At 53.2% G+C, this 18,075-nt stretch overlaps 1 protein-coding gene across 1 annotated transcript; it reads left to right on the top strand.

Moving 5' to 3' along the window:
• The first annotated feature begins 113 nt into the window (after nt 1-113).
• Nucleotides 114-16,857, top strand: SCN4B (sodium voltage-gated channel beta subunit 4). Its single transcript, XM_004427268.3, has 5 exons — nt 114-273; nt 8,653-8,825; nt 9,805-10,033; nt 12,516-12,645; nt 16,286-16,857. The coding sequence occupies exons 1-5, from the start codon at nt 213-215 to the stop codon at nt 16,377-16,379; spliced, it is 687 nt and encodes a 228-aa protein (XP_004427325.1). The 5' UTR covers nt 114-212; the 3' UTR covers nt 16,380-16,857.
• The last annotated feature ends 1,218 nt before the right edge of the window (nt 16,858-18,075 follow it).

The following is an 18,075-nucleotide window of genomic DNA, read 5'->3' as shown; positions in this document are numbered from 1 at the left end:
CCCTTGCCCTCGGCAGCCGCTCCTGCAGCCGGCTCCGCCTCTCCCTCCCTCCCCCTCCTCTCGCTCTCTCCCCGCTAACTTTCCCGAGCCCCGACCGGCGGCGCAGAGCTCCCCGGCAGCTTCGGGGCCCACTGCAGACCGCAGGCTGCGAGCGCGGCTGTGCCCTGTATCCCATCCCCGCTCCCCTGGCGCGCTCCGCAGAGAACAGAACGATGCCCGGGGCTGGGGACCGAGGTGCAGCCTGGGCGAGATGGCTGGGCACTGGGCTTTTGGGTAAGGCAGCTCCAGCTTGGTCTCTTCTCCTGCCTCTTCCCTGACCCCCTCCTCCCCCAGAGGAGGGGACACTTAGAAGAGCAGTGCCTTGGAGGGGTGGACTTCGGAGTGCGGCAAGGAATGAGCACCGCTGCCACCGGCTTCTTGCCGGACGCCCTGCTCGGGCGGCTGTGCTCCCCGGGGACCGTGCGCGTCCCGCGCCCCTCGGTCGGCCTGCCTTGCGATTAGCTCCTTGCTGTCTCTGGCGCCTTCAGCTGCAGAGCTTCAGGCTTCTGCAGCTGGATCGTGGGGCTGCAGCGCGGGTCTCCCGAGTTCAGAGGTTTAGGCGTGCTGGGGGAGGGTGTCTGCGCCTTGGGTGCAGGAGATGCCAGGTGGGTCGCACGTGTGATTGTTGGGATGGCGTTTCTATCCCCGCCCAGAGCTGTTTGCAACTTGGATGCTTGTTGCCCAGCCGTCAGGCATGCACCAGTTGGGAGGGAGGTCCCCTTCCTCCTGGCCCTTTATCTGTTTGGCACCTCTGCTCTCTACCTCCTCCAGTGCCCACTGCCTTCTCTGCAGCTCCACACTAAGGACTGGAAGGGACTTGGAGGATAGGATGTTCAAGCCCCGTTTTACAAAGGATCTTCTCTCTCTTCTTACAAAGAGATTCTGTAGGGAGGACCTGTTTAACCGGCTCCTGGCTCTTCATTTTGGGGATGAATATGAAGACTGAGGAGACGTATCCAGAGGACACAGAGGGAACAGAGTATTAATATCTATTAATATGGACATGATAGTTTTGAGTGTCAAACTCCAAGAGACTTGGGAATGACATTTATTGGTCCAGAACATACTCTCATAAATCGTAGCTGAATTTCAGTGTAAACCGACTCTATCTCTGGCACCTGCGCCTCTTCCTGTTTATATTTGTCAGATTTGGCTTTGGGCAGCTCCCCTCATTGGGTTAGGCACACGATGTAGGCATTTGTGCTGAAAACAGGGAGACAGAAGCCTTTAAGGGCAGTCGCTGGTGTTTCTGCAAATGGAAACTGTATGCAGACCGGTCATGTGGGCACCTGGTGGTGGAGGGGGGCACAGTATTTCTTTCACTCCAGAGCCACTGATTTAATGACATTCCTGGATAGAATGTCATTAAATTCTATCCAGCTGGATAGAAGACACTGGTGTTTCTCTTGTACTTTTGGACAGATGTATGCTGGTTTCACAGTGACCCCAATGAAGCGGGCCTCTGTGAGGCCTGAGGCTCCTCTTCATGGAGTGGGCACAGCTCCCCCTCATCCCATCTCTAATCAGCCCAGATTCCCACTGTGACCATGGCAGGGGTAAGAGGTCACTGAGGAATTCAAGCTCATAAGGTCATTAAACTAGCCCACTTAACACCTCTGACTTCCCTTTCTCCTGCTGCCTGGTTGGGTGGTGGGATCCCAGTGCCTGGTGTAGAACATTCATCAACCCAGTCTTCTGTGGGAAACCACACTATACACCGTGTGTATGTGTGTGTGAGGGAGGATTTCGGGCAGAGTCTTGGTCCTTTTCTCCAGGTGGAAGCCCACACCTCCTCCAAGGACTGTCAGCCTGGTAGACCAGGAAAGGGCAGGGGCCCACTGGAGCAGGTTTGCATGAATCCTGAGCTACTCTGGGATCCCAAGAGAAAGCAGAGCGATTTGTAGATGGGAGACGAGCAGGCCCCAGAACTGGCCCCACCTGCTCTGCCCCCTGCCCCTCTGGTCTGCAGAGGGAATATGACCAGGGTCCACCGTTGGACCTTGCCCAGGCAGCCACTGCTGAGCCCTCACAGTGGCATTGCTCTGAGCCTGGGACACAGATGCCATCCTTGCTCTCAGTCCAGTAGGAGAGATACAGAGATGACTGTACAGCCAACTGGAGATGCTCCCTGGCAGCGTCAGAGCTGGCAGGAACTTTGGGAACCATAGCTCAGAGCTCCCCAGGGGATGGGGAAACCATGGTCCAGAGAGGGGAGGTGACTTGCGAAGGGTGCATGGCCAATTGAGGGTCAAGTTGAACAGAATCTAGGTCTCTTGGGCTCTTCATGCCAGCTTGCCTCCCAGTTAACCAAAGTCTGGTGAGGGGGAAGGTCAGCAGGGATTGGCCAACGGGCTGAAGAAGGAGTGAGGCTCTGGGGCCTGGGTGTGGAAGGATAGAGGCTGAAAGGGGGGCCAGAGCTATTGTTCTCACAACTGTGGAGACTGGGTGTGGAGCAGTAAGCTCCAGGAGTCCTCTCCCCGTCCAGCCCCCTCTCTCCGTAGTGAACTCAGTCTCACCAACTGAGACGAAGTGATTTTTGATAACCCGACAAGACACTCTTGTCTTAAATTGAGAAGCAGTTTCCAAGGCTGTAGTATTGCAACTGAGGTTCCTGTGGGTGCAGTCCCTTCCTCAGCATGTAACTGGTAACATGTATCTGTCCTGCCCACCCCTTCCTTGTTTCCTGATTTGCTTAATTGCTGTGATCTGTGTTTAATTATCACGTCTGAGGGCGCTATGTTGCACAACCCTCCTTCCCTTGGTATCTATTTATTAAGGGCTTGTTTAATGAGAACGCAATTACGGAGAGGGTGCTCCTCCCACTCAGAGGAAGGAAAAGGAAGGAGTAAGTAAGGAGTTCATGGAGAAGAGCATGGGAAGAGGGAGAAGTGGAGGGAGACCCCAGGCTGGGATCTGGAACTGGTGATTAGATCTTTTTCCGGAGATGCAGGCCTGTGCGGTGTCCCAAAGCCCTTAGGACTGGCCACTTCCTGGTGGGATCCCTGATGGGCAGACCCTGGGCACAGATGCTTCCACCTCACCCTGTTGCTGAGCGTGGAGGGATCTCTACATGAGCCGTGGGCTGGTGGTGCCAACACACCCATTCTGCAAGTGGAGGGAGAGGCACGCTGCTTGGACTTGTTTGCAAAGCTGGTTTTGTTGAGCATCCAGTGCTGTCTCAGGGGGCTGCTTCTATCTGGGCAAAGCTCCTGGGGGTGGGCAGGAAGCAGGCAGGTTGCCTAGGGAGAGAGAGCTGAAATCTTTCCTTTGCCTCGGGGCCCAAGGGCCTTGCCTGGCCCAGCCCTGCCTCCCACAGCCCCCAGGGCCTCACCCCAGGAGGAGTCTTGTCCTGCTGGCCTCAGCTCACACTCTGCCGCACAGCTCTAACTGTGAACCTGCCCGACTCCCTTCAGGCCAGCGTGTATCAGCTTCCCTGCTAAGGTCAGCCGTGTTTCCGCCTGCCATGCCAGACAAGCCCTTGGAGCTAAACTTAGAGTAGGCACCACCCTGCCCCTCTTTCCTCCCTTCACCTCAGCTGGTGACTGACCCCGGGATGTGGGAAAAGGTGGCAGAACATTTCCTGCCTTGGCGTTTGCCTTGGAATGTCTGATGGTTGCCATAAGATTCCTGCTGGTGTGAATATTGAAGAATAACATTTGCATGTACCAAATACTTGTTTTACTTTAACAGAACTTGGGAGTCCTGAGTCAATCCTCAGACAAAACCACAGCACCCAGATGAGGATGGGAGGGGGCGGAAGACTTCAGAGAATGGCAAAGAAAGTGGCTGCTCTGACAGTGGCTAAATGGGGTTTAGGATTGAATTCCACAGGGCCCTGAATCGGAGGACTTGTTCATCAGTCGCACGATGCCAGAAAGAGGCCCCCAATCCCAAACGCACACGTGCACACCTTGAAATTCTAGACTTAAGTTTGAGACAAAGCAAAGAAATTCCTTCTTTATTCCAGGGAAATAGCTGCAGGGAAATAATTACCTCCAAGAGGTAGTACGGGTTGAAAGTATAAAGCAAAATGTGAATGGCATGGAGACCATCTTGGCTGATACTGGTCATTAAGCTAGGGGTGCCCTGGTTAATCTGGACCTGTGATGGGGGCCAGCTCTGTCCCCCTCCCTCCTTTTAAACACTATCCTTGGGGGGGCTGGCCCGGTGGCATAGCAGTTAAGTTCACAAGTTCTGCTTCGGCGGCCTGGGGTTCGCCAGTTCGGATCCTGGGTCTGGACCTACACACCGCTCATCAAGCCATGCTGAGGCTGTGTCCCACATAGAGCAACTAGAAGGATGTACAACTATGACATACAACTATATACTGGGGGCTTTGGGGAGAAAAAAGGAAAAAAAGGAGGAAGATTGACAATAGATGCTAGCTCAGGGTCAATCTTTCTCAAAAAGAAAAATAAATAAATAAAATAAAATAAACACTATCCTCCTCTACCTGCAGGGTGCCCGGGTCAGAGGGATGGACTCACTGAAGCCCTTCTTGTGTTTTATAAGCTCACGTTTTGGCTTTAGACCAAGCTCAGGAGGTAGGAAAGACAGCCATCCCTGGTCTGGGGATGTGCACACTGGATGTGGGACCTCTGACTTTGTCAAGCTCAGCATGCAGAGTGGGGCCTGCCTTGTCCCTGCTGAGGAGTATCCTGGCTTGGTCATCCTGCTGAAGCACCCCTGGGGGAGGGGGGCCTCTAGTGGATCTATACCTGTCCCTACTCCTTCCTCTCCCCCCAGCACAGGCTCACAGGTGAGAGGGCACAGGAGGCAGGCCCCAGGGCTTTCCTTTGCACAAGCCTCCCAGACATAGCCAGTAGGATTTCCTGACGACTGGGAGGGTGTGCAGTGGGGAGACCAGGCTTGCCCATCCTCTTTAACGCCTCAACTTGGGCAGGGCTCTGGACTTCTCCGAGGAAACGTCTCTGCCTTTCCTTTGTCCCCTCCAGGCTACGGCGGGGAATAGCAATGCTTCACTCTTCACTCCGGGAGTCTGGGAGTCCTGAGTGTATTAGAGTTAAGTCATCCACGTAGGCGCACACCAATCAGGCAGAAATGTGCATTGTCATGAGGCAGACCTTAAATAGTTTTCTCCTCTGTTCTGGATGCTTCTTTTGCTCTTTTTTCTTCTATGTATTTAAAGCAGAAAGATTTCACTTTTGATGTGTATCTTTGGTGCTCTTGGATATCCCATTCTGGCTGAGGTTGGGGTGGGCAATTTGGGCCCTGATTTGCATTCCTCCCATCTTCCCCAGGATCCTGGTTCCTGGGCAGGGGTGCCAGTGAGCATGGGAAGCTGGAGTTGTGGTGCTCTTTGGAGCACGTGCTCGGGCCCTGAGGGAGCCCTGTAACTATCAGGAAGCTGCCTTCTCCTGAGATCTTTCTTGTCACAGCTCCACACTCTGTTCCTTGGTTTGTGGGAGCCATGGGGGGTAAGAAGCAGAGCTGGGGTCTCCCACCAGAAGGCCATCTTCTAGGCTGGAGGGTGGAATCTCGTGTCTGGCACCTGTCCTTGGACCTCTGGGGAAGGTGAGGGAGGCGGTGGGCAGAGACAAAAAGAAAACTAGGAACCTAGGGAGAGCTAGCCCTGACAGTATTGTTCTCTTGGAGAGGCTCTGGCACAGAGCGGTGAAAGCAGGCCTCCGTCTGAATACTGCTTATGCCAGTCACCAGTTGTGTGGCCTTGAGCAAGTTAATCTCTCTGAGCCTGTTTCTTCATTTTGTATATTGGAGATAAAAATAATAACTACGTCATAGGATTATTAGAATTTAAATGAGACAGTGTATATAAAATGCTTGTCTTATCTTATAGTAAGTGCTCAGTCCCAGATTCACCATTTATTATGCTGCCCTAAGTTACTTAACCTCTCTGAGCCTCAATTTCATCATCTATAAAACCAGAAAAATTATACCCACCTTTTGGCATTCTAATAAAAGCTGGAGTTAATATGTATAAGTCCTCTAGCACAGTGGTTCTCAAAGTGTCATCCCTGACCACAGCATTCCCTGGGAACCTTTTAGAAATGCAAATCTTCAGGCTCTACTCCAGACCTATTGAGTCAGAAACTCCAGTGGTGGGGCCGAGCCGTCTGCAGTTGCCCTCCAGGTGATTCTGATGCTTTCTCCTTTGAAAGCCACTGCTCTAGAACAACTCCTGGCAAACAGGAGCTGATCAAAGAATGAGGGCTCACTGAAATAACCACTCAGCACTAATTGAACTCTAGTAGGCAAACCCTGCTATTTTAGGACGTAAGGAAGGGTTTTCTTGCTTTGCAGTTTGGGATGCTAGAAATGCCTCTTGTTGAACAGGCAAGTCACCTCCCCTCTCTATGCTCAGTTATCTTGTCTATTATATGGAGCTATTATAGAAACGTCACTCACAGTATGGGCGTGAGGATTAGATGTGCCTGGCATACAGTAAATGCTCAATAAATATCAGCGTGTTCGACAGTGGCAGGGGTCATGCTGGGGCTCCTGGACTGCGGGCTGTTATTTCTGAGTTTCGAGGTAAGAGCTCTCCACTTTGCCTTCAGAAAAGAAAGGGACGTGAAGAAGCTGAGGGGAGCCCTGAGAGCAGGAGCAGGCCTGCCAGCTCTCCCTGGAGCTCCTTCTCTGTCATTTAAACAGCGTTGCTCAGGTGGCACCCATCAGTATCTCATGCGGACAAAACAAGAGGAAACTGGCTTCTGACGCACCAGGAGGGAATCAAGTTAGATGCAAGAGGTCCTTCCCTGAGAGTGAGGATGGGAGCAAGAGGAAGGTTGGTGACCTTTAAAATGAAGACTGACCCTGGCTGTCTTGGGAACAAGAACAGTTCCGGGAACAGCCTGCAGAGCTGGGAGCTGACCTGGGCTGAGAGGGCTTCCAATCTGCTCAGCCACTAAACCCAGTCAGCTCAGCCACGTCTCCTCCCATTTTGGGGCTTGGTTGTCCTGTCTCTAAACTGAGCTGGAGGCAATTTAGTGTCTCTAAGATGGATCGTTCTGGGTCCTTTAGCTCTGACATTCTGGGAATGCCAGGTTGGCGGCCCAAGTAGTTTCGAGAAGCTGCAGTCTGGGAAGAGATCCAGGGAGACTTTGGCCCAGGAGTTAGTGCAGCCAGGTGGCTGCTCTCAACTGCCCACTAGCCCTTGAGTCAGACCCCAGTTCCGATTTCAACTACCTCGAGAAGTTGTACGACTATGGCCAAGGCACTTTGCTCTTCTGAGCTCATTTTCACCACCTGTAAAATGTGGTTAATAATACCCACCTTACAGCTATGAGGTGAGAATGAAATGAGATTACTCACATGCAGCGCTTAGCAAGCATCCGAGGCCCAGGAAAGGGTCGTTCTTTTCGGGATCACTGGGAACCTGAGTAGGACTCCCTCTGTGTCCTCACCCAGGGTAACCCCGGGTGCCCCTTTTGCCTACCGGCGAGTAGCGGCTAGCGACTAATTCCGACCCCCTTCTCCCCACGACCTCGAGGTACAGTGGGGTTTCCTTCAGGACTTTGTAGGACAGGAGGAGGGCCAGGTCCCAGAGGCCCTGAGTGGAAGCTCACGGTTTCCACTTGCCCAAGCGGCAGGGGCGGTATTGATGTACTGGGGAGCGGCGCGGAGGTGGGGGGAAGGGGGTGCTCTGGGGACTTTCCTGGGATAAGGGGCCAGACTGGGCCTGCGGGGTGTGGGGGCAGGGCGGGCTACTCCCGGTCGGGGGCGGGGGGCGGGGCGACCGCGGGTCCAGCGCCTTCTCCCCGCCACCCCTGTTTGCGTGCACTGCGGCTGTCCGGAGTCTGCCTCCCTACAGTGTCTTTCGCCCTCTTACCTTCTCTCCCATTATTGCTTTACTCGCTCCGCCCTGGCTGCTGCCCAATGCCAGGACGTGCCCCATTTCCACTCCCAAGCCCCACTTTATTCCATCCCGGCCCGCCCGTCTTCCTTCTGCGCTCAGGGTCCCGTTCGTTGGCGAGAGGGCGTTGGACTCAGATGGCCAAGCAAAGTCCAGCCGGAGGTGTCCCTCTGCCTCTCCGCCCCTGAGGCCGGTAGGAGCCTCCAGGGCTCGGCGATGAGAGGCCACTGGGCAGTGTCCGGGCACTGCGGCTGCCGTTTTCCTCTTCTTCACCTCAGGGGACCTTCTTTCACCCCCCACCCCAATCCCGGAAAACGTAACGGGGGGCCGCGCACCTTCCTAGGGGAAATCCCCACTGCAAATAGAGCCCGTCCTACACTTGGCGGGGCGGGGGGGGGATGGTTGTGGGGGGCAGTTCACAGACGGCACTTGAAGGGACTGCGTGCGCAGGTTAGAGGGCGTGGACTCGTGGCCCGGCAGAGGCCTCATTTTCTTGGGTTGGGGTGACCCCTGGTGGTCATTCAGAGTGCCACAAGGGCTGCTAACTGGCCCAGAATTCAATCCCGCCCAGGCCAACGGGGAAGAAATGGAGAATTATGGCGTGTGGTCCAGGCAGTGTCAATTGAAGTAGAGAGAACCATTCCCCCGAAGTTGACACAGGGTGACAGAGACCTCCCTGCCTGGCCAAGCCACTCCGCTCTGCCCGAGAGTCCCCTCCCAGAGCTCCAGCCTGGAGGTTCAGGTGGGTTTTATTAAGGGAGGTGGCACCCCTCATACAGGTCTCTTCCTGCTCCCCATGTCCCTGTCGCTGGAGGTGTCTGTGGGAAAGGCCACCACCATCTACGCCGTCAACGGCACGGAGATCCTGCTGCCCTGCACCTTCTCCAGCTGCTTTGGCTTCCATGACCTCCAGTTCTGGTGGTCCTTCAACAGCAGTGACACATTCAAGATTGTAAGTAGTGGGGGAGCGACAGCGCAGCTCAGACCCTCCTCCTTTCCCTGTTGCTCACTCCTGCCTCCATCCCAGACTCGGGTCCCTTCTGGACTGACCCCACTGTGGGTCAGTCCCCTTTCTCCCAGTATTCTTTCCAGAGTCTGTCTAGAAGAATCTAAGTGGGAGGGATGCTTAGATTGTGTTGCTAGAATTTGGGGTCTGTTGGAATTCTCTGCTAAAGTCTTCTGTCTGGTCTGAAGAAAATACCTGAAACTTGGATTGCTTGCGTAAAAATTAATAATTTAATTTAAAGAACGGGAGAGAGAAAGGCCTTTGGAAGGCTTGGAAGGAGGGAATGAGGAGAGTCCAAATGGGAGGAGGCCTGGGGAACTGGACGGGAAGAAGGGAGGAGAGGAGGAGATGTGCAGGAGCATTGACAGCGCTGTGGGCGGGGGCGGGGATGGATCAACCAACAGCTGTCTACTGAGTACTCTGCGATCCGGTGGAGGACCTGGGACGGGCCTAGGGAAGACACAAGAGGCCAGCCCTGGATGTAATTAAATGCTGGACTCAGGGTGCTGATGGACAGCACTGTGGGATTGATTCAGGTCTTGACTGAAGGCCAGAATTCGGAGAACAGGGAACACAGAGTCAGCAAAGGCTGAGGTGGGGGTGGGGGCGGTGGTAGTGACAGAGGGAAACAAGTGTGGTATTTGCAAGAGTCATTATGTAAAAGGCTTTTATAAAGAAAGCAGTAAGAGCTGTGCTCTATTCCGGGGAGACCTTAATAAAGGCAAATGGGTTTCGCCAGGAGCAAGAAAAATTCAGGTTAGACAGGCAGAGCTATCGATACTGGAAGGAAACCAAGGGGGAGAGCACCTGTGACTACAGGCTCCTCCTGGACCTGGACAGGGCAGGCACCCAAGGAGTGGGCTGGAGTGATGTCTTGACCTTTGAGGACCCTGATTCTTTCTTGGCCACCTCCTCTCCCTCCCAGCTCATAGACGGGACTGTGAAGAATGAGAAGTCTGACCCCAAGGTGAAGTTGAAAGACAGTGAACGCATCAGTCTGGAGGGCTCCACCAAGGAGAAGATGAACAACATTTCCATTCTGCTGAGGAACCTGGATTTCAGGGACACAGGCAAATACACCTGTCACGTGAAGAACCCCAAGGAGAATTATCTTCAGCACCAAGCCACCATCTTGCTCCATGTTGTTGATAAACGTATGCATTTGGGGCTGGGGTTAGGGCAGTGGAGTGGGAAGGACTGGGGGGCACCCAACTCAGTGAAATGGTACAATGGACCACATTGGTGTTTTTTTTCACTTTACACTTTCAACAGTTACTTCTGGAAGCTTGAAGAACTTATCTTGAATACTTATTCTGCCACTGAATACTTGGGAAATACACTTAACACCCCTGAGCCTCATTTTCCTCATCTGTAAATTAGGAATATGGCTGCTTTCTCCTAGGGTTGTCCTGAGAGAGAAGCTACATGGAGTGTTTTGCGACTGATAAAGCTCTCTCTGTGTATGCTGATTATGACTACTCTTGTGTGTTCTGTTAGCAAAAGTTGATTGAATGCCAGGTATCGAACCAAAAAGTGCTATGAATGATTCACAGTGTTCTTCCTTGAGGAATTTACAGTTCAGGGTGGGACAGAAGACAGGCAAACAGATAACGGAAATAAGAGCAGAGGCTGTAGAGGCACAGGCAACCGAGACTGATAAGAATGTTCTCTCCCCCCTGGAGCGTACATCCTAGTCGGGGATTCCAGTCTGACACAGGTGGAACAACTAGACAGTGAGGGACCATGTGATGAGGAGCCAGGTGGTGATGAGGAGCCAGGTGGTGACGTGACCACAGACACTGGAGGTTGTTAGGGAAGGGCTGGAGAGTTAGGTTGGGCTTCATGGAGGGGAGCCTGGAAGGCTAGGGAGGCACAGAAGCAGAGAAAAAGGGAAGGGAACCTCAAGGATCCTGATTATACTGCATTTCCTATATGCCTGGGGGTTCACCGTTCTCCTGGATGACGTGGAATGCCTGGAGAGAGAGACGCCCATGAGTTCAGTGTTGGCCGTGCCAAGGGCAGAGCCAGAGGCCATCCAGGCAGCTGTTTCTGAGCCTGAGTCATGAGTCAAGTCTGCATGTGGTGTCACCTCGTCCTGTCTTTCTGGACGTCACCCCACTTTGTGCTCAGCCTTTTCAGGAGGGAAGAGAAGGGGAAGGGACTAACATTTATAGAGCATTTCTGGGTGCCAGGCACTCAGTTAGGTGCTCTTGCTGACCTGATTCACTCCTTTGCTTCTCATACATTCTTTTGAAGCGGATCTTCTTTCCATTTTTACAGATTTATTCATCCCTCTATCCAATAAGTGTTTATTGAGCACCTGCCGTGCAGCAGACATTGTTCTAGGTGTGAGGATACAGGGTGAATGAGACAGATTCCTGCCCTTATGGAGATTTCCTTCTAGTCAGTTTGTAGTAAACAAAACAGAGAAGAAACTTATATTGTATAAGAGCACGTGGTTAGTGGGATGCAGAAAAAGTAAAATGGGGAAGGAAAGATGGGGTGCTAACAGGGTCACTAGAAGGCCTCACTGGAAAAGGTGACATAGAGCGAGTACATTTGAGGAGGTGAGAGAGGAAGCCGTGAAGATGTCTTTGGGAAGATAGTCCAGGCTGAGGGAAGAGCAGGTGCAAACACCCTGAGGTAGATGTGTGAAGAACAGCAAAGAGGCCAGTGTGGCTGGAGCAGGGTGAGTAGTAAGAGGTGAGTCAGATTAAGCCAGGTTGTGTGGGGCCCTGTGAGCGTGAGTGACGTGGAGCCACTGCAGGGCTCTGAGCAGAAATGTTAATGCTGGCACAGGCTCACTCTGGCTGCTGTGCCAAGAATAGACGATGGAGTGAGGAGACCAGTTAGGAGGCTGCTACAAACCTCCAGGGAGGAGATGTCTTGGGCCTGGTAAAAAGAGATCAGATTCTGAAATTTTTTGAAGGTAAGGCCATCGGGATTTTCAGGTGGATTGGATATGGGATTTGAGAAAAAGAGTCAAAGATGCCTCCAAGCATTTTGGTCACAGCAACTGGAAGGATAGAGTTTTCTCAACAGAAGTGGGGGAGACTGCGGACGGAGCAGGTTTGTGAAATCAGGAGTCAGTTTTCAGATGAAGAAACTGAGGCTAGAAGGGTTAAATGATCTGCTCAAGGTTTCCAGCTGGCTAGGGATCACTGAAATCCTGAAGTTAAAATCCAGACTATCTGACTCCCAAGTCTTCCCGCCACATAAGAGATATCACAGGGAGATTCTTGATTTTTTCCACATGCGCAAAGGAGACCTAAAAAGAGGCAATGATGTTCCCACACGGCAATTTGGGGGCCAAGTCATGACTCAAACCTGAGTGCTGTGGGCCCCGAGTCTGAATTATTCCAGAACTTGTGTGTGTGTCTGTGGAAGGATGTGTATGGGCAGGGGCAGCAGCAGGGGGGCAAGGGCCCTTTGTGTGGTGCCTTAGCCTGGTGGACGCCATATTCCAACTTCTCTTGCTTCCTGCTGCAAGGCCTGAGGAGGGCTGGGGGCCTGGAGTGGACATGTCCCAGATGCCAGGGCTGGAGGCTGTGTGGCCCTTGGACTGCCATGGTGCTTAGCTCCAGGTGACTCCTGCTCCCCTTGTCCACCTCTTCTCTCCCTGCTCCTGCCACACAGTGGAAGAAGTGGACAACACGGTGACACTCATCATCCTGGCCGTCGTGGGCGGGGTCATTGGGCTCCTCATCCTCATCATGCTGGTCAAGAAGTTCATCGCTTTCATTGTCAAGAAGACTCAGGAGAAGAAGTGAGTTTACTCCATAGCATGCTCCTGTCCTCCAGCCAGCTCACTACCCACTCATCTCGTGGATGTTCCCAGCAGCCTCTTTTCCGCCGTCATCTACCCCCATCAGCCTCCATCCTTCCCTCTGTCTCCTCATCCCATCCTCCCTTCCTAATCCTACCACTCTCTCTCCTATCGCTGCTTCTCCTCCGCGTCTCCCAGCCCCTCTCCTAGTCTCATCCCCTCTTCGCCATCCTCCCGGTAGGAGTGTATTGAATACATTGGCTTCACTAAGTACAGAGATACAATCCACTTGCTCTGCTTCTTCCCACTGTCTTCCTGCTCATCCCATTAGCCTCTCTTTCCATTTGCATCCCCTCAATCTAAAGTCCTACCACAGGATTTAGGAAGTCTTTTTTTTCTTTGAATCAAAGAAAATATAAGATTCCATGTAAATGAGCTCTAAAACAGAAAGACGCTTCTAGGAAGATGTGAGTCTCTTATTGTGAAATTCTGAAAATTCAAATAGGGGAGAGAAAAAAAATCTAAAAAGGCTGATATGTTCTCCCAGGAAGCCCTAGGACAAATCCAGGTATAAAAATAGACATCTAGGAGGGGAAGGGGGGAAGATGGGGGAGGTACAGAGAGTGCAACCCAGGCCCAGAGGTGCCAGAACAGGCAGGCTCTGAAGCCGCAGGTGGTGACTGTCGCAAAACCAGAGCAGGGAGGAGGCATTTGGAGGTTGCGTTGGCAGAAAGGAAGATGAGCTGGGGCAGGCCAGCCACTGGAGCAGAGAGGGTGGTTGTTACGGTAGGTGCAAGAGAGAAGGGGGAGCTGCTGTTTTTCTGTTTGCTTCGTTCTGCTTTGTGGAGGAGAGGGACTTAGGCTGGAAAGGGCGGAAATTACACTGGTAAGAGGGGAAGGAAGCTGAAGGCAGGGAGGGGATATTTGGGGGTGGAGAGTGAGGAGCCACTGAGCGTCTCACCCCGGGCACTGGCTGAGATGAAGAATTCTTGGGTGGTCAGAGGCTGTGAGGGTTTTGGAGATCTTGAGAGGAGCCGGGAGCATGGAGCAGGATCAAATTCTGTTTTTAATCACCAATCTTACTATTGCTGGTGGGCAAAATTGGAGAACAAATTATTCCACATATAATTTAAAAGCACTTGAGAAAGAAAACAGTGATCCTTGGGAGCCAGAGTGGGTTCATCGAAAACAAGACAGGTGAAACGTTTTCTTGCTAGGGCACTGGTGGATCAGGAGATTGCTACAGATAATGACACTTCCTGTCCCTCGTTGAATGCCTACCATGTGTTAGGGACTCCACCAGGCATTTTTATATAATATTCATAATTTTTATTTTACAATTGAGCAAAGTGGGGCTCAGAGTGGTTAAGTGACAGGCCCAAGGCCACACAGCTAGTAAGTTGAACTCTGACTTGTCTGGCTTCAAAACTTAAACCACTGCCACCATACCTTCCTGCTTCATGGGCTATATCTAAAGTTCATCCATTCATTCTTTCAATTGGTGGCGATTTTTGAGGTACTGGGTGCAAGGCACTGTGGCAGGTGCTGTAGGAAATTCTGGAAGGAATGACATTCTGCCCTTAAGTAAAAAAGACAGGACACGTACACATATAAATGTACTACAAGGTAGAAGGGATTGGTGCCAGCAAAGAGGTATGAGAGAATTCTGCAGGGGTTCAGAACAGGGGGTACTTCTAGGGAAGGATTTCTGCCCAAGGGATGTTTGTGGTAGGCCTTGTAAGATGGATGTAATTTAAGCCCTGGGGAGAGTGGAGAACAAGGTGTACCAGAGGGAACCACTGAAAGGCAGAGAGTCTGGGCAGTAGGCCTGTGTCTGGGGAATAAGGTGTTTTGTCTGTTGAGAGAGTCAGGGGTGTGGTAGGGAGGAAGGGGAGGAAAAGCCTGCAAAGGGGGTCGGGGACAGAGGCTTGGGGACCTGGGGCTCCAGGCTGAGATTGGCTTGCCTCTGACTGCAGGGGACTGGTGAGGGCTTGCACGATCAGAGGGCTTCGGAAGAAAGGCTCTGGCATTGGTGGGCATAGGGACTGGCTGGGGAGAGACTAGAGGTGCGAGACAGACCACAAGGAAGCCTGAGAGGGGTCCTTTGAGTGGCAAGGAAAGCCTGTATTAACAGTAGAGGTGGGGTGACTTCCCAAGAGGAAGGGAGGTGTTGGATAGCATCTCTTGATCAATTCTGAGCTTTTACACGTGAGTGTGGTTCTCTCTGCCTGGAATGTCTCCTCCCTCTTTTCCTGCTCATCTTTCTTGGTCTCAGCTTAAATGACACTTTCAAAGAGCCTTCCCTGACCCTGGAAGAAAACTTACTAGGTTGACTCCCTCCTTAGTACACCTCCCACCCTGTCATTTACCACATTGTATTGTAATCACTTGTTTAATGTCACATTCCCTGGAAGACTGCAAGTTTTCTGAGAGCAGGCACCATGTAAAATTGTACACCCTTTAGCCCGACACAGTGCCTGGTACCCAGGAGGTTCTCAGTAAAGAAATATGGACTGCATGAGAGTATAGTTAGGTGGATAGGAACTGGCTGGGTTGATTATACTTTAGGTATAGATAGGTAGATAGACAAATAAACCCATCGGAGCAGAAGTCTTGAGTGATGTGCCACAGGGCTCTGCTTGTTCATTGTTATTATTAAGATTTGAACTACACAAGAGATAATATACTTACCAGATTTCCAGGAGCCTACTGCCTACTTGGAGAACAAAAGTGAGATCTAGGAGGGTCTTGATAGGCTGGAGCCATGGATTAAATCCTTCAAGATGAAATTGATGAGGACAAAATATTGAGTCCTTCCTGGAGTCCTCAACCCTGGCTATGCGAGCCCGGGGGGGGGAGGCTAAGATGTAGTTCAGCAACAGCAGCTGTGAAAAAGACTCGGAAGATTTCGTGAGTGGAAAGCTGGGAGTGATGCAGCAGTCCGGTCTTGCCTGGAGAGCTCTCTGCAGCCCCGGCACGGCTGATGGGGTGGGATGTACTTAAACTGGAGCTTGTCCAGCTCGGGGCGGTCAGGGTGGTGATGCTCCCCGGGGATGTCTTCCGTCTAACCATCTCTCCTTCCTGCTGCCTTCTGCCCCCTCCCACCACCCTCTCCCCACCTTGGTGCCAAAGTCTCTGCCTGCTCTGCCCCTTCCATGCTCGTTCTTCTACGTCTGGTCACAGTGAGCTCAGGGAGGACGGGCCTGCTGGGGCACTGGGGGAGGAGCTCTTTGCCCTCTGCATACTGCCCGCTGGCCTGGACCCTTCCCCCTGGGTTGGCACAGCCTGGGAATTACCCTGGTCTGGCTTTCCCTCAGCACTGATGCCTGGTACCCTTGCCTTGTGCTCTGTTGAGATGGCTAGGTGATGGCTGGCCTTATTGAGAACTTTCTATGGGCCAGGCACTGTTCTAATTGCTCACTGACCCCTCACAGCAACCCCATCAAGAGGGTGTCATTGTTACATGCATTTTATAGATGAGGAAACTGAGGCACAGAGGCTAGGCGACTTGGCCTCCTGCTACCTTAGCTCTACAGAAAGGGTCCGGGGCTGGGTGCGGGGGCCACAGCTCCCCTCCACAATTTACCTGTTACTCTTGCTCGCCTCTCACCAGGGGCCCCTCTCTCCTCTCTCCCTCCAGGAAGGAGTGCCTCGTGAGTTCCTCAGGGAACGACAATACAGAGAATGGGTTGCCTGGCTCCAAGGCGGAAGAGAAACCACCAACAAAGGTGTGAGCCCCCACTGGGTGCCAAGCAGCCACTGGGAGCCTCACTTTCTGAGGATGAAACTGATGCTTGAGCCGTGTCCGTGAACCCACGTGCCTGAGACATCTGCTGCTTGGCTCAAACTGTAGTCTTTCCGGGCGGGGAGAAACTGGGGTCCTGCCCAGCCTGCCCCACCCCCTCCCCAGTCAGGGCTCCCCAGGGACGAGGCCTGGCCAGGGGAGGGGGCCTGTGGAAGGTTCAGGAGAGGAAAAGAGGAGCTGGGCGGTATGGAGGGCCAGTCCCCCGACACCTGGTGGATGGGTCTTCCTCAGTCTCCCCCCGCTGGACGAGCAATGCCTTGGTTTTCCTCCAAATTTCTCTTCAAGAGACACTTGGGGACCAGTGAGGGCTTTCCCAATAGCTGGACCCTGTGTGTGGAGAACCAGCCCTTCTGATGGTGGGACTGGCCAGGAGGGCTCTGTACAGGATCTGGGGGCGGGAGGCTGCTGGAGGGGGGCCTACAGTGAGAGGCTTTGATGGACACCTGATCCCCCACATCCCTCTAGTGAGGAACTTCCCTTTCTCCTCCACTGCAGGGTGCCTGCCTGCCTTGGTCCCACATCCCTTGTACCTACCCCTGCTGCTCAGAGTCTCTGAACCCTCCCAACTAGGGCTGGCTGTCTTGCTTTTGGGAGATCCTGGCCCATCTAGCCTCCTTCTCTGATCTCTGGGTTCCTGAGGGGCCCCTCAGGCCTTCCTGGATCACTGGGGCGCTACCTACACCTTTCCTAGCATTTTTCCTCGGGGAACCAGGACTGTGGAGGTGGGTGAGCCAATGCCCCGGGGCTCTTGGCCACTGGAATGCCTACCCCAGCCCAGTCAATGCTGGCTGCTCCTTCTCCTTGGCATGGCAGGACCATCGCCACACCTGGGAACTCCCGAGCCTGGCTCTGCCCCGCTCTTCTTTCCCTGAAGCAGCAAGTGGCGTCATCTTGCTTGAGGTGTTGCACACTCAAACCCTCTGCTCGCATTGGCTTGCTCCTCCTGCGCCCCTCCATCACACCTTCTCCCCGGCCCAGGGGTGCTCATCTCTGACCCTGGGTCAAGGCATGCCTTCGCCTCAGGGATCCTCTTGCTTTGGAGGAGAGGGCCCTTGGGTTTTCTGGCTGCTTCCTGCTCAGCTGCCACCCCCTTTCCCACCCTGGGGTTGGGGAGGAGCAGGGAGAGAGTGCCCGCTTTGCTTTCTTGAGAACTGGTTTGCACACCACTTGTATGTGGGGCTAGACTGTGCCTGAGCTCCTGAGTCCCAGCTCATGCCCTCCCTCCCCTCTCCAGCTCGTACATAACAGCCAACTCTGGTGCGGCATTGGTGAGGGCGCCCTAACCACTCCACCCAGGGTCATGTAGGGGACCAGGGAGCTGGAGTGGTGTCACCAACAGCCCCTTGGCTAGTGACTGAATCTTGGAGACATCTGCCAAGGGCTCCCACAGGGTTCCCTGACAGGGGATGTAGTGGTGTCGGAAGTGGGACCTCTTGATGGAAGTCCCATTGTGTTGTCCCTGTGGGTAGAAATGGTGATGTGAGGGATGGCATGGAGACGTGATAATGGAGGTCTCCACCATCTGCTCCCACTCCCTTGCTCTCTTATAGAATTTCTGAGACTCTGTCCTCTGGGCCCTGGGTGGGGTAAGAGGGGAGCAGCCCCTTTTCCAGATTCCAGACCAG

The sequence above is a fragment of the Ceratotherium simum genome, chromosome 7, assembly GCF_057802395.1.
Source record: "Ceratotherium simum simum isolate JZ-2026a chromosome 7, ASM5780239v1, whole genome shotgun sequence".
Lineage (NCBI taxonomy): Eukaryota > Metazoa > Chordata > Mammalia > Perissodactyla > Rhinocerotidae > Ceratotherium > Ceratotherium simum.
Note: the sequence above shows the minus strand (reverse complement) of the source record. Positions and strands in the feature narration are given on the sequence as shown.